General features: G+C 47.1%; 2 protein-coding genes across 2 annotated transcripts in view; one reads left to right on the top strand and one right to left on the bottom strand.

The window, feature by feature from the left end:
• Positions 1-9,408, bottom strand: part of LOC122410472 (rho GTPase-activating protein 20-like) — a 93,548-nt gene extending 84,140 nt beyond the window's left edge. Inside the window, exon 1 of the mRNA XM_043418628.1 lies at positions 6,984-9,408. Coding sequence (XP_043274563.1) covers positions 6,984-7,304 — 321 coding nt within the window. The 5' untranslated portion in view covers positions 7,305-9,408. The remainder of the gene's footprint in view (positions 1-6,983) is intronic.
• Positions 9,409-10,648: 1,240 nt separating this feature from the next.
• LOC122410473 (A disintegrin and metalloproteinase with thrombospondin motifs 10-like) overlaps positions 10,649-16,454 on the top strand; it is a 38,313-nt gene continuing 32,507 nt past the window's right edge. Inside the window, exon 1 of the mRNA XM_043418632.1 lies at positions 10,649-10,909. Coding sequence (XP_043274567.1) covers positions 10,868-10,909 — 42 coding nt within the window. The 5' untranslated portion in view covers positions 10,649-10,867. The remainder of the gene's footprint in view (positions 10,910-16,454) is intronic.

Below are 16,454 nucleotides of genomic sequence, written 5' to 3'. Positions count from 1 at the left end.
GAGCTCCAGAGGCTGAACGAGTTATTGAGAATTCAAGCGCGTTTCAGTCCTCGAGTCGACACCGAACGTTGCCTAACGACCAGGCACAAAGCATAAACGCCATAAATACTCAAAAATATCTACATAAATCACGTTAAATTCGAATGCTAATTACTCCAGTGACTTTCCCATTTGCGCAGGTCAAAACCTGCGAGAACAAGACGAAAATAAAAGAGCAACCCACGAGTGTCATTGCTGACCGTCGAATCTCATTGAGGAAGAAAATTAATAAAACGACTGAACGACCGAAGTTTCTATTGTGTCTATAGGAAAGATCATGGATTTTGTAGCGTCGATTGGCGAAGGTCAGAACGATAGAAAGCCCGAAAAAATGAGGTGTCATTTCGCTTCAGAATTCAGGCGTCGTGACGAGCCACAGCTCTCGGTGAAAGAGGAAGGATGAAAAAAAGCGAGAAAAAGAGATGGAGAGAGAAAGAAAGAGTCGAAAGTCTCTCGCGAGCTCCCGATGGCTCCATTCGAGTGTGTCAGCATTAGAAGAGAGCGAGCTGAACGCCCGGGGTGATGAGAAGAAAACCGGAACTCGTCGGATGCTGCGTCAGAACGAGATACAAACGAGATCTACACAGTCATCTTTATATACGCGTACATCGACATTGCGGACGCGTATCGGTATATGTATGAAACGCGAACGTATACATTGTCGTTCAGTTGCGTCGATGTGTCACCCTCCGCAGTAAAATATATAAGGCAAAAGAGAGTAGAGATCAACGACGTTTGCGGAGACGACGAGATGCCAGAGAAAGCCAAGGTTACCGACCTTGCGCGCGTACCTGCATGAATTCACATATAGATATATGGGCGTCCACCGAGACTCTCGAGTAAAAATCTTTCTTTTCTTTATACACATCGAAGCGCAAGAGGGACATTGGAACTTGTCGCGGCTTCCAGGGAGACACAGCTGCAGCACAGATCTCTAAACGTTAAGTTTGCCGGAGTCGTCCTGCAACGCGGCTACTGATGTACGGCCCACGAAATATCTCTGGAGGAATTCGCGTCAGTGGACCAGCGAGGCTCGGAGTAAAAAAGGACCGAAAGCTTACGAATACCATCGGACCATAATTTTCATGAGAATTTCGATGCTTTTTCTCGGGTTATCCGAAATCTGAGGGTTGGAGATCCCCTCGATAAAATCGATCGGCTCGATAGCACCGCCTCGTGAAATAATAGATTAAGTTGCTATACACAATACGCAGGAATATTATGAAATTGAAAGTGCTACAACCGGTCCCTTGTAACATTGCCACGAGGCCGTGACCTCTATCTCCGCCTCGTTAGCCACGAATTTATCGTTCGAAGTTTGTTCTCTCCGAAGCAATTCTGAAGCGATACGCGAGGAATGGTAACCCGATTAACAGTTCGCAGGAATCGGAATTCGTCTGTTGGGAGTTTCATTTTCCAAATGAACAATGAAACGATTAAAATTAATCCCACTTCGAGCTCGTTTCCTTCAGTGATTCACTCGTATTGGTATAAAAACAAAGAAAAACGAAAACAAAATGCTTTGTAGTAGTGGAAAAGCAGTATTTGATCTGTGTCACCGCGGATCTTCGTTTACGATCCGATGTTTATTCGCTCGTTTATAAAATTCAACGTATCATTATGTCGAGAGATAAAAAGCTATCTCTTTACCAAGAATCGAATGATGGTTGATGGCTCATATAGAGCCGAGAATTCTTCGAATCAATCACTCGCAAAGAATGTAGTCGTTTCGCGAAGACGAATGAAGGAAAGTGTTATCGCGTGCGAGAGAGCAGAGAGTGCTCTCTGAAAAAGTGATTTTTAGGAACGAAACGGGCCCGAGGAGCAGAAGCGAAAGCAACAGAAGTCAATTAATTTCCAAAAGGACTTAGGCGGTGCGAAATTTATATTTTTCCACACACATCGCTGATTTTTCCATCGGATCTTGCATAACCATGACAATGCATCGTTTTTTGCTCGCTGTGAAAAACGGTTGAAGCAACGATCGTGTACATTTTGTACCGTGAGCCGTTATACAATCCGTCGAATTGAGCGAGGATCCCGGAGCAAAAGCGAAACGAGGAGGATACAAAAAAGTGGATGTGTGTGTGTGTGTGTGTGTGTGTATATTATAAAGGTCGACGAAATTACATGCTGTGTAATTTCTATGAGCGAGGGGACACTGTAATGCGACTCTAGGAGGAAGAAGGGAGAAATGCTCGTGTGCAACACAACGGGCTCTCTTCTCCAGTTCGCCGTTCCATCATCGTCGAAGTGACGCGCATACAGCGATACACACGAGGTTCCATGGAGGCAAAGAGTCTCCGGAACTTCCTGTTTGTTGAGAAGTTATTTATTCCCTTTTTTCATCTTTCTCTTTTATTCTTTGGAGAGCGACGTCCACGTTCAACGCTAAAAGTCACCGTTGCATGGTGCACGCAACTTCTCGGGGAGGAAGCGCGCGGCGATGTAAATTATATACAGCGCGAGGAGAGAGGTGCGCAATGTATTTCTTTTATTTATCATTTATAAAAATAAGGAGGATAAACAAGGATGAGATCGTGACGAAAGTGGGCTGGTTAAATACCGCGAGATGATCGGGGCTTTTGCTTCCTCGTTAGGAACGAGCGAATAGAAAAACATGCGCATTCTCAGCGGAGCCCCTTAAATCTTCAAAATCCTGAGAATATTACGGCGAACGAAGAAAATCGTAACTTATGTACGCGAGCGAGGAAGAAAAACTTGGCTGGACGAGAGCGCCTGCGGAGAGCTCTCGCCAACACAGAAGCAGGCTCAACAAACTCTGCTGCTGCACTCGGAGCGAGAAGTAGACGATCCTAATTCAATGCTCGGACGCCTGCTCGCTGAAAAGCCGGGAGAAGATGCGACCGAGCTGTGAGAGGGAAGAGCTCATAAAGATGTGAGCCCCAGACAACGAGGTCCGGGTACACTTCGCAGGGAGTCGACGATATTTATATTCAAATTTAGCAGTGCTTTTGGCTCGCAGCGATTTTCTTTTGTTGTCGTATCTTATTCGCTTATTTTTTTTTCGAATCTCGAAAGCAAATGGTACGCATTCGGCATAAATATAACGCTAGCGATAAAGTTGTTCAAGGAACAATCGTAAATTGTAAAAACGCACGGCAAGATTTTGCTTTCCGATTATTTAACATTCAAGAGACTTTGTTTCTCAACTGTAATTTGATTCGATCAAAGTTTTCATGCCGCTTCGCCTGCCGCACGTGAAACTTTCCATCGCGTTACTTTTCAACCAGCGACTCTGGCGATCGAATTTTTCGAAAGATTTTCATGGAATTCGTCTCAAAGAATATTCTCCAAATGGACAGGCCGAGACACCGTGAAATATCAATTCGGTGAGCTCGCAGTTTTCCACAAGATGCATCATTCAAAAGAAAGTCCGTGTACAGTGTGGAACGTGATCCTCCGGGGCGCTCCGTAAGCCCGGCGTTTTATTGCATATACGTTTCATCCTTTCCCTTCTCTCTTTGCAAAGATCTCGGAGCCACAAGTTCATTACAGTAGTATATAGACGGAGAAAAATGTACAAAAGGTGCGTAGGGCAATTTACAATGAAGAGATTCCACCCCGCCGGTGCAGCCCGTGACCCTCCTCCTTTTTCCTTCTTACTCATTTCCAATACATTTTTGTTTATCTGTTTGTGCAACGTGTAAATATAAATATACAAACAAATGAATGCGAGCGCGTTCGAGGATAATATTTCTTTTTTATTCGAGCCTCCAACAGCCTCACCCCTCGATTTTCGACGCCCCATCTCTGCGCCTTCGCCAGAGCCATTTTTCTTCCTCCTACTCCATCATCCAACCTTTTTTCCACCCCGTGCGAGTTCGTTTTTTAATCTTTCCGCACGCACCACGTGCAAACCTGGCGGAGCCTAACTCAGAGGCTCACTCACTCTCGCGCGCCCGCGCGCGCGCGGTTATCGGAAGAATAATGACTTCTCGTTAGCAAACGCGTCGGGAATACGTTCCGAATGAATTTTGTACGAGGTACAAAAGTATGGGAGTCATATCGAGCGGAGTGATCCGAAAAAATACGGGCGCGCATGCGCGCTTACTTTCAGCGTTATTATAAACGAGCGAAAGACCGTTCTTTCAAAATATTTTTTTCGTACGTCTCTCGATAGTTGATAAAATATTGAAAAATGTTGGAGAAAAATATGCGAATTAAGGGGATGCCGGAGGCACGTAAATCAACATTGCGCCCACGCATCGAACTTTCCTCCCTTCGCAGTATCGATTATTGTTTCCGATAAATCAAATGTATCAACGAAGCTCCGCGGCTTAATCACTCGTTAAATGTATCCAAGTGCATCGTTATTTTATTATTCAATTGAATAATGAGACAGGAAAAGGATATACCGCGGCCGGTGAAAAGCCCGGAGCGAAGTTCTGCTTCCAGTGGAATATATCTCAAACGTAAAATAGATACGTGTCGGTCGTTTTATGCTTCTGCCTCGGTCTAACGGAGTTGCGCGTAACTTTGAGAGTCAAGACTCGCCGGAGAATACGGTACGTGCATGGATATGCATATCATATGCGCGTATGGTGTAGAGCGAGTAAAGGATAGAAAAAGGATGGAGGAAGAGGCGAGCTCGAGGAATCGCAGATATGAGCGAGTTTAAACCGCAAAGTTACTATCTCGAGATGCGCGATATATAAAACGAGTCAATGTGTGGGGGTGTCTTGACAGCGTGGCTACCGTTTCTCGAGGCCTTTGCCGGCAGTTCCGATAACGCCGAAAGCTTTTTATCCATGATTTAGTGAGGCTGGAAAATAATAAGGTGGAAGCAACTGGGCATATCCGGAGCACCGATTAAAACCGACCAAACCGAATTTCTATCTCGTCGGAGCATCGTTTGTCCCGTTAGACTGAGAGTGACGTTGAATTTCGTTAGCGAGCGTTCATATCAGCCGGAAGATTTGAGGTTAGAGAGAAAAGCGGTCTGCCAAACGTCGATCAAACGCGCCTCTCTCTCGCGCCGCGGTGGTCACTCAATGAGAGACACTTGTAGGGGTTATTGTAGTAGAGACATTAGAAAATGAGCACGCGAGATGGACAGCTATTGCCGGAGACGTGTACCACTTAAATTAGGCACACAGCCTTGGCTTTTATGCTGCTATACCTGACCCGCATTTTTTCACACACACGAACACGCGCCGCGAGAACGTCAATTCGAGGCAGAGCTTTGCGAAGGACGTGGGAGAAAGAGGGAAGATGAAAAAAGGAGGAGGAACGGATGAGAGAGAAGAAGCATTCGGGGTTTCCCAGGTAAAAAATGCGCCGGATTTTTCGTTGTTGCTTCGCAGCACTCACAAAAGATACTAGCCCGAAGGGCGTAATTATACGCAATTGCATCAATTCTCAAATGGCACAGCGAGCGATGAAGTTAATTCATCAGGATAACTCTTATCGAGATCGAGAAATACTCTCGCACCGTTTCGAGGCGATCGTATCACTCGATGTTGTTGAGTTTGCTCCTTTCGTTAGCTTCGTTGTTGTTGTTTTTTTTCTTTTTTTTCTCTCAAATTCCATTCGATGCATATTCCTCGGCTGTTAGCCGAGATTATACCTACAACGTGAAGGAATGTTAAAACGTAATCGTGCCACCAATAAATTCGGGCGTGCTTCGGAATTGGCTATGCGCGTATATACGTGTATGCAGTTGACCATAACTCGATTTTCGCTTCGCCGAGCGAGAACGGTTTTCGATCTTATCGAGAGCGAGAGACTCCTCGGGAGCGTGCAGATTCGCGGCTAACCAAGTTCGAACGAAAAGTAACCCCCGGGAACGAGTCTTTCTCGTTTGGTAAATGGACGTATATACGTATACATAATGGACACGTATAAACAGATATACGGCGTACATAGATTTTTTTTCAGGCCGTCGGATCAGTCCCGGGAGCATCGTGCGGTTTCGCAGTACCCACACACGCGCATACGTGTAAGGATGCTCGTGAAGAAGACGCGGAGGCAAGGGGAGAGACGCGATGATTCAACGGGAGGATTAAAGCGACGGGATCGCTATCTCATCCTCGTTGTCGTGGTCCAACCTCATCGTTCTGTGTGCGCGCGCGCGCGCGCGGATGGTTAGCTCGAGTTCGAATGAGAGTTTAATACGCGCCGGGGCGAGGAGAGTCCCGATGAGTCGACGGTTTCGTCTTCCCTCAAAGCCCCTGATTTCTCGGGGAATTCACGTATCATGGGAAATCTAAGGATTTTATTTCGCCTCTTCATTCGTTCGCGCTTATGCGTGCTGGAAGAGCTTCTCCGAGTTTGGGTTTCTGAACAATGTAGCCCAACAGAGGTCAGGAATTATCGACGCATGTTGCTCAACGGTTCCAGCATTAGTGGACCTTTTTCTCAGCAGCGGAACCGAAAGTTTTATCAGTCTGTGCGCTAACGGGAATAGGTGTCTGGACCAGGCCTAACAATTTTCTTCGTACCGACCGTTCTCGTATTGCACGCGGAGTGTGTTCGAATCATTAGAGATTTTGGGTCAAACTTTTTGGAACAAGGGACTTCCGGTCGTTTCTCGCTCGCAGGGGACACGTAACTTTCGATGCTTTTCCTGCACTCCGGGAGCGCATCGATCGGCCAGGAAAGGGAGTCAGGTCAGCATTATTGTTCGGGGAAAAGAGCGGGTTTTATATGGAACGTGATACGGTCAAGCGCACTGAGCGTTTTCTATAGGGAACGAAGCATCGTGTTGCGCGAATCATCCGTGAAACGTATTTCGCGTGGAGTTATTTGAAAATAGTAAACGGCAGCCGTTAATTGTCTTATTAAATTATCACTCCGGCTTCTCGGCTTCGACGGGGTTCCACGAGCGCGAGGATGATTCCCGGCGTTTGCTTACGTTTGGTATTAGTCCGAGAGTAAATAAAAAAACGAGGAGAACGACGACGACGACGACGACGACTAACCTCTTTCATTCCGTCGAGTCTGCCAAGGCTCTTGGTGCCCCGAAGCGGTGGAAAAGCGGAGTCGTGCCATCCAGCGGCGTTCGGTGCACCGTTGCACGGCCGCGGTTCACCCACGTTTAGACCTCTTGCTCTGCTCTTGCTCTTGCGTTTGTCGAGCAAATGCTTAGCCCGTGATTTTCTCACTGGGGCTGTGATAGCGTCGTCCTCAGGATCGCTCTGGACCTCCCAGCGAGACGGCGACTTGAACCTTCGCCTCGTGCTGGTCGGCGAGGTCACCGGGGAGGTGAGCCTCTGAACGAGGGTGCCGAACATGGTTATCATCGACGAGGTTGAGGCGTTTTCAATCTGCTTCACCACCACGACGACCACTCTCGATCTCTCTTTTCGAAGGTACGGCCCCGATTCGCAACGAGAATCTCTCAATCGTCCTCTGTTGATCCTGCTAATTCGTTCGACATTGACATTGATATTTCGTCAGCCGGGTAAGAGCTGCATTCAGTGACTCTCATTCTGTTCTCCCGATTAGCGTATCCGAGTACCCACGAGGCGATCCCGACCAAGCATATTTCACTGTTTCCGGGCTCCAGGCATTTTGTGATTCCTGTCAGCCCTCCTCTTTCTCTCTCTCTCTCCTCGCACCGTTTCTCTTTTGAGGAACACAATTAACGCGGCTCGCGACTGCAGTTCTGACCTCGATCTCGCGGCAGGACGAAAACTCTCGGCGTTTCTCTTGGCAATATCGATCGACGAAACTCTCTTGAGAGCCTGCACCGGCGATTGCCCGGAGCCTTTCGAACGAAAAAGCAGGAAAATAACTCGCTCCGAGTCTATTCCCTGCTGGCGTTATTCCTCCCGAGAGAAACTTCTGGTGAAAGATAGAGAGCGGAGATCGGCAGATGCACGCAGAAATCGTTGGTGTGTCTGCTCACCCAAGAGTCCATGGGATATAACGTCTGGCGATGGGTGCAAAGGTCGAGAGACGAGAGTTCAGTGTGTCCTCGACTCACCGCGATTCTTACTGCTCCTCCTCCTCCCTCCTCCTCAGCCTCTATCTTTTGCCTTCTCTTCTTCACTCCTTCGACACCGCTCGCTCGGGAGCGTGCTCACCTTCGCGCAAACCAAGATCCTTATCGATCTCTCTTTCTCCCTCGGTCTTCCTCTTCCTCGGGATCTTTCGTCTCTGTCCAGGGCAGCGCGCGAGACCCGGTAAGACGATTGCTTGCGGTATAATACGAGCGAAACACCTGTTACTTATCTCGCTGCCTTATTCTGTAAACACGAAGAGATGGTCCCGGGAACCTCGTTTGTGTGCGTACACACAAACGACGGTGACGAACGCACGAGCACACGCGCACGAAGACACATACGCGGCCACTCTTTTGGGGGGAATCGCGTGTTTCGTACTGTCGAATATGAAAAATAAAAACTCTCTCAAATTGTTCAGGCGTTTCTGTTCCTCTGTCAACCTGTTGCACGATATTTTTCGAGCGTCTTAAAATCAAGCCGTGTCCAAAATCGATTGTGCTGACTTTGCCCGAGTTACGAAATCTCGTCAACTTTTGTTGTTGTTTTCATCGCTGCATACGCTCCAAGAGCGTTTTACGCGATTCGTTAAAACGCGATCTACGCGAAGCGTGCAGATTAAACGTGTACGAGATTTTTGCGGATATTTAACACGTTCGCGAGAGAGAGAGAGAGAAACGAGTCTCACGGTAAAATCGTGTTCGCGGTGCTATATTCCTCGCGCTATGAACCAGGTAGGTATTTGCCTTGAGGCCTTCGGAGCAAACCACCATCGCACAAACCAGCAACACGCACAAGAGCTCGCTCTCGCTCCGACACACACCACGAGGTCTTGTCTGTTCTCGCGCCTCCTCTTCCTCCTCGTACTATTCGTTTACCGTGCGTTTTTATTATCTACGACATCGAGGCTCGCCGCCTTTATTCATTCGTTGGGCCTTTTAAACACACCGCGATAACGCATGAACGGGCACAGTCACGTGAAAATCACTCGGATTAGAGGGAACGATCACCTCGTAGAAACGGAGTTACTTTGATCGATAAAAACAAAACAATTAAAAGGGCACGAAACTTTTGCGGCTGCTCCTGTTACCGGCGAGTCGATTATCGCAGACTCAAATTTGTTCCTATTTATTCTTGTATTTGAATAGGATTTTTGGAGATTCCGACACGAGTATGTTCGCGCGTACACATGCTCGGAGAAACGAAGATAGCCGGGAAAGGGAGCGCGTAAAGTCCGAAACGCGGAAAGCGCGCGCCGATCATTCGCTAGCTGCGTTGGGAATTCAACTGGTCGCGCGGAGAACTGCGGCGCCCGACCGGTTGGCCTCGCTCCCACGAAGCCGGCCCGAGCCCTCACGAATCAACACGAACACTCACGAATGCACGCGACGGGCCGAAACGTTACTACCGCGACCGACTCGAACCGGCGAGTGGGGTACCTGCAAGGGAACTTGTTTCCAGCTCCAACAGGCCCCACCGAACCGACCTCCCTCTTCCCTCGTTCAATCGCCGTCTCTCTCTTCCTTCCCTCGCCAATGAGACTAGCCCCCACTCGCAAACTTCGCTTTTCCTTTCGCGCATGCATTTCGCGTGCGTGTCTCTCGCTTCTTCATCTCCGCGAGAGCAAATCATTTGCATTGTTACGAGCCATCGCGATTACGATAAGACGATGAGCGATTGTTTTCTCGCTTATCCAAACCTCATTTTCCGAGCTTTGTTAACAAACGAGAGGCCAAATTAAACGGAGGACTTTCGAATTTTCTTGTCTGCGAAGCCTCATCTTCTTATCTCTCATTCCGAATGCGGTATCGTTTAAAGACTGACGAGAGAGCCATCAAATCCAAGTTTGATCTCAACGAAAAGTCGTCCTTAAAAAATACCGTTTGTAACCCCGCTGTTCCGGACTATTTTAGCCTCCGAGTTCATATCACAATCGAGCGATAAGGCTGAAGAGACTCCAAGACCTTAAAAAAGCTCGTGGAGCACGACAGAGATGCAGGAAGCTTCCTCATCCGCGCAAGAACATTTAAAAATACGACGGTGTGTCGAGTTCCCTCAAGTTTGATCCTAAAACGTTGGAGGTATACTCGAGTGTCGAGGAATCATGAAAAGGAAATAAAAATTTCGAATAAGTTGAAACAAAAAACGAGTCCGCCCGAAAATTTCTCGGCCTTGGGCTCTCTGTGCATTGCGGATGAAAATGATGCATATAACGCATCGTTCTCTCGGAAGAGGAGGAGAGAGCAATGTAACCCGGGGCACTGTCTCTTCTGATATCGTACGTGTGCGCGAAAATTGCATAGTCCGATGCGTATACGTGTTGCATATAGTGATACACTGTGAGGTAGAATACGGTGGGAGATTCGCGAAAGGCGGTGGAAGATAAATCGATTCGTCGCTGTGTCCGCCCGGGTTTCTCTTCTGAGCACGAGGTGCGCATATAAAAGCTGAGAAGAGGAGTGATAGAGGTGCAGCGAATAAGATAGAGATTGTATATGGTAGCGCGGTCGTCGATCAGCGAACGTTGAAAGCGAATCTCAATTATCCCTTGTCGCAACGTTCCACCCGTAATACGGATTCCCCGAGAAAGAGAGAGGGAGAGAGAGAGAGAGAGAGAGAGAGAGAGAGCCCCATCATACACTCTCTCGAGTAATACTCGTGTACAGAGTTGCCTAAAAGTCACCGAGGGCTGATAGATCACAAAACTCTAGATCGAAAAGTCCTGCGTCGTTTTCCCGTTGGACCCAGCACTGGGGAGTTCTCCGTTCGACCAATGGGACGAGCAGTGAAACGAGGGCCGAGTGGGGGAACCGATACTCTTCCACCGGATTGGCTGGAACTCGACTGATCGATACTCGTCAATGGTGCATCGGGGAAAAACAGAAAAAAGTTTCGTTCAATCGGTATTTTTTGAGATTTAACAATTTTTAATATAATGATAGCGGGTAAAATGCTTTCGTACTTAAATCGTCAAGCAAAATGCGACAACAGGCATTTTCTATTTTTATCCTCATGCACACATCGCTATGTTTTAGACCAGCTGGCTCATGGTCTTGTCAACACACGTTAAAGTGTTTTTATTTTTCCATTCCCACGCGATTTTCACAGCGTCGCACAGGAAGCGGCCTGCCATAAGAGCTTATGTATAACCCTTAAAAAAATGAGATTTTCGTTATTTGTTTTCTCGACAACTAAACGGTAAATCCTATAATAATTCCGGGAATAAATGCACGCTGTTTATTTCTCGCGTATTTCCAAATTTCAACTCTTTAAGTTGGAATTTTCGATTTCCATTAGATTCGCGTGAACTCCCTTAACGTGATTGAAGCGATGGCGGTCTGGTACAACATTTTGGACGGCCTGTATCATGAATCGTGGGACATGATCTTGATATATATTTAACCGCAGGTTGTGCATTATAAAACACAGATAGATGCGTTAGAAAACACGGATCTGAGAAATTGAGTGTCACGGATATCAGCGACTCGGGGCTAATTACGTGTCCACTTGGTTAATTACGAACAGGTATTTGCGATGTATTGCCTCACTTACAGCGTAATAACATCGTTCCGATGATAAATAAAATAATAATAATGGTAGAATAGGAGGTAGGTATAGGCCATCAGACACGATCAATCATAAGGGACGCGTATGCCTCTTTGTCAATGAGAACGAAACAGGCATGAGCGCACCGAAGCAATAAATATAATTGAAGTTATGACGAGTTGCCAGCTCTAATGATATCGTCGTTGTGGAATATCCACGTGGAAGTGGACTTTTTATCGGCGTTGTAGGATCACAAGTGAACTGATAATATGGCGTTGTCGTTGGGACAAAAAATCTTTCGAGATTGGCCGCGATGCTCGCTGGAATGTTGCAACAGACTCGTGAGCTTTTTCTCATTATGCGTAAAACAAGTTCGACTGAAAAACAAGATGGGCTGACTGCGCGGAGCTGCGTCGGACGATGACGAGGGGGTGTCTCCTCTCAGATGGAAATTGGATTGACGAAATGGAGCCGTCCTTTTGAAGCATTTCTCGTGACAGGGTTCTTCGGTGTTTTGATTAAATCTATATAGCCTTCACGGCTCTGTCGTGTTTCGTTGGACCTTGAGAAAGAGGATGCCGGTCGATCGATGCTTTTATTGCGTCAAAATGATCGAATTTCTCAGGTACCGAATCCCTCGATATTCAAACTTCAGCTGCGTCAAGCACATTCCCCAACTCGCGTCATTGCCAGTCCGAGATTCTCCGACCACTGTTACGTCACGATTCGCCCCAGCGTCGCCCTTCTTCTCGTCCAAAGAGGAGCCACAATTTGACGAATAAATGAGTGCGTGGCCGATTGAGTTGCCAGAGATCAGAAGAGAACGAGCAGGCAGCACATGTCCGTCTCAAAGCCCGCCGGAACGTTTACACATAAATCTACGTTTCATTAAAGCTCTGCTTCGAACGATCATTCCTTACAGAGCGCAGAAGTAGGTCGAATGGATGTATATCGTTGGTGCTCGCATTAGCCCGGGACGGGAGACGACGACGACGACGACGAGAAACATGCGAGAGTTTCGATGGCCCTTGTAACATATTATATCTGGACCATGTGGCCGCCTGGAGAGAGCGTCGGTGCTGCATCACGCTCTTGATGCTGAAGAAAGAGCGGAAAGAAAATTGGGCCTTTGGGATATTTCATACGCGTCGTCAAAATCATTAGGCATCGATGACTGTGCATTCCAGAGCCGGGCGTACGAGCGAGATTTCTGATTGTAGACAGCGTGTGCGTGCGTATACAAAAGACTCGGAGAATACCCGAGACGACATGATAAACGGAATTTGTAGTACACCGCGCGCCGGTTGTTGGCTGACCGTCAGTCATTGGCCGAAAAAACATTTGGATATCCGCGCTCTCGTTGTCGGTGTGCATGCCCATGAAAAGCAGATCTTTGTCTCTGAGCATCGTCACATATTTTCGCTTTCTTTCTTGCTTAACATCTCAATCGATGCACCCTGGACGATCTGCATCGTGCTTCGTCCACAGTCTCGTCTGACTCGTGCGTTCATACTGCAGGATTCCAAAGTACTCGTTCAATCCCTTCGCACGGGATTGAATCTCTTCACGAGGCTCCGGTTCTGGTCTGTGAGAGAAAATCGTCAACCGAGGGAAGCCACGAACGCTGATTAGGCTCTGCCAATGTTTGACAATATCCGTACACCAAACTAGGAAAGCTTTACGAGCCTCGTACAAATGTTTCAGCGTCGGCATGCGCATGCGCTCATTTGCAGCAAAGTCCACGGGGCTGGAACGAATGTCGTGCAGGAACACGACTCTATACAGCGCACCGCACTAATCACCGCGCGATATCAATTATCCCCCGCTGCTGATCGTAGTGTGACGCTGGCGAAACGGGAATTTCTTCCGTGAGGCACATTAAACGTCGTAGTCGCGTCGCGTCATTATATAGGTGCGATCCCTTCCCCTCCGACTTGAAACGACTTCCAACTCTCTTATCGCAACCCTATGGAAATATACCGTTAAACGTGCGACGCGGCACGAGCCTGCGAGCCGTCATCCTGGACCGGGGTTTTCTTAGATCGCAAATTACGATCGGACCTCGTTACACTTGAATTCTCTCGATCACAAAGCATTTTTCGTTACTCGTATATAGCGATGGATTCGAAGAGCACGGCTCGGGGGCGATGCGAATTTATGGTACTTTTTGAAGATTCGATTAAGCTGCGCGTTATACATTCTTCGCTTATGGGGGCAATTTATTGCAGCGAAGCGTTTTTTAAGGCTGAACACGCGCGGCTTAACAGGTTCGTCTTCCGTGACTGTTCTCTCGTTATTTTTATTCCGCGCAGCTCCTTCGCCTTTTCTCTCAAGATAAATTTTCCTCCTTATTTACGTAATAAAACAGTAGATTCTCGATTTTTATCAGTACAAATCGTAACAATTTTCTCGCGGATTACTTTTCCTCGAATCCATTGTCAGGTCCGTTGTCTGCGACGAAAAAAATCCAAGCGTCGATCGTTCGAGCGTTCTTTCCGTTTTTTTTTTCTTTTTTTTTTTCGAATGAAATGTGATCCGGACGGATTCAACTCGAGTGTTTACCCGGTCCCATAATGCGGTGCAGAATATCACGGGGATGCGGGAGAGAAAGAATGAATAAAATTCGAGATTACTTGACGCGATCTCAACGCGAGACGGAGTTTGTAATACAAGTGGTTCGCGTCGCGTACGGAGATATAGAAGGTGGAGAAAATGTGTGGAAAAGCGAGGTGACGCGAAGTATGCGATGGCGAGAGATGGTTGACGATCGCGCACAGAAACGACGGGAGGTACAGCAAAGTTCAGCAGCTTCGCGACGACAGGTGTAAGCGAAATAAATTTTGTGCACTATCGCGCAGAATCGTTTTTGCAGATTCACGCACGAGTTACGTCCCCGTTCGCGCTCGGACTCGTTATATTTTTTACATCAGCTCTTCTCAGTCCTCTTTCTTTAGCTCCTTTTTTCCTGGTCGTATGCGCGTACGTGTGCGAGAGTGATTTAACACACTCTTCTCGCACGTATGATATAACACGAACGTCGCAGTTCTCATCGGAGTGTCCGATTACACAACAGCAAAAACTCGAGTACGCTGTAATGCAAGCGAAAATAAAAAAAAATAAAAATAAAAAAAAAACAACAGCAAACAAAATAAAAGTACAAACGAGGCACGGAAAGAATTCTCGTGAATTCCACTTCGGCCGGCGCTCGTTCACGCTGCAATGTTTCTTTTTTTATATTCGTTTCATTGAATTTTTTGAAGCTCATTAAATCGCGCGCTAATATATACGTGGCCATCATAAAATCAGGCCGTTAAATTCATCGCCCAGACTTGTACGATAAATCGTTCGACGTTGAAAACTGGAACGAAAAGTACCGCATTTTATTATTCTTGTACTCGGAATCCAATTGTTTTTCAATGCATTTTGTGCCGGGCGCGCGATCGTGCCATATTTATACAACTTATTGTCCTCTGCTCCGTGTACCAGTGCACTTTCGACGCGCCAATGCGTTCACAAATAAACAGGAATACATAAACTTTTGTATATATCGCTGCTCTTGTTCACTACGAACAATGTAAACTAACGCAGGTAACGCGGGCCTTCGAGATGCGAGAACAGAGCGCCGAGCTCGTTTCCGGTTTTCCTGACTCTACTTCTAACGAATATGTTTATGTGAGATGGAAAACACAAAAGTTACTTTTACGGAGTGATCCGTTTATCTCGCGGCGCGTCATTCTCTTCGCCTTTGACTCTCCATATACGCCCATGTACGTTTGACGTCACCCAACTTTTATTTCACTCCGGCACCTTTTGTTTAACGACGGACAATGCGGCGCTCTTCCGCCACGGGACTGGCGATGTGTCACTTTGTGGAAACGTGAGAAACACGTACATCTGACCAGGAGAAGCTTCCAGGCTCGGTATGAAAACGTGAGCGCGTTCAAGAAAATCAACTCCGAATGAAGCAACGAGTAAGACATACTTTACAATGATAAAAGCGTTTCCATCGGTAAGCGGTTACTCAGAGATTTTGAAAAACTGAAAGTAAAGCCGTGCAAGTTTGTTGCCGCTCACCGACCAGCGGGCTGTTTGAAGATTGAAGACGTACTTTCAGGTTCCCGAAAAGGAAGAGAGACAATTTAATTTCAGCATCGAAAGTTTCTCGAATAATTCCCATTTCAATACAAAAATCCTAAATCCTTTTATTCGCATTTTCATCGAATGTTTATATTGGGATGTTTCGCCAGAGTGTATTGCTGTGACAGAAAGTAAAGATGGAGTGAGCAAAGTGTCTCGCAAGTTCAATCGATAGGATGGACACGTCGCGTGAAAATTTTTAAGGACCGACTGTCCCAGAAACTGAGTACAGGGCACGATGTCCGATAGTCGTAGGATGTGGTTCTGGCCGAGAGGGATTTAAAGGAAGAAAGAAAGAGAAAAAGGCTGAATCAAGATGGGAAAGTGCATAACATGAGCAGGAGCCTAGCCCAATGTTGTTTGAGGATCGGGCACAGCAGCACACGTATCGAGGCTACAAACAGAAACATATAGGTATGTGACGTGTTGAGAGGATGACAAAAGTGTGCCAGATCGCAGCAAAGCGAGAGCGAGTTGCGCACGTGTATTGGCTCTGTATCAGTTTAAGATCCTAAGAAGCAAAAGGAGCTTGACCCGCGTGGCTAAACGTTTTCAATGCTGTTGGATTACGACCTTTTGTGTATTGGGTATATGGGAGCAGCCCGAACGCGTGGATATCGTCGCGTAGATTTTCTCGTGCTTCTCGAGCCCGTGTGTCCGGTCGCTGTCGATGCACTCTCGATGGAGCTTGCGCGCTGCAGCGCGAATGCTCGATCGCCTCTGGCTCTCTCTCTCTCCATCTCTTTCTGGCCTGAGCAAAGCATT

This window comes from Venturia canescens, chromosome 5 (genome assembly GCF_019457755.1).
Source record: "Venturia canescens isolate UGA chromosome 5, ASM1945775v1, whole genome shotgun sequence".
Taxonomy (NCBI): domain Eukaryota; kingdom Metazoa; phylum Arthropoda; class Insecta; order Hymenoptera; family Ichneumonidae; genus Venturia; species Venturia canescens.
Note: the sequence above shows the minus strand (reverse complement) of the source record. Positions and strands in the feature narration are given on the sequence as shown.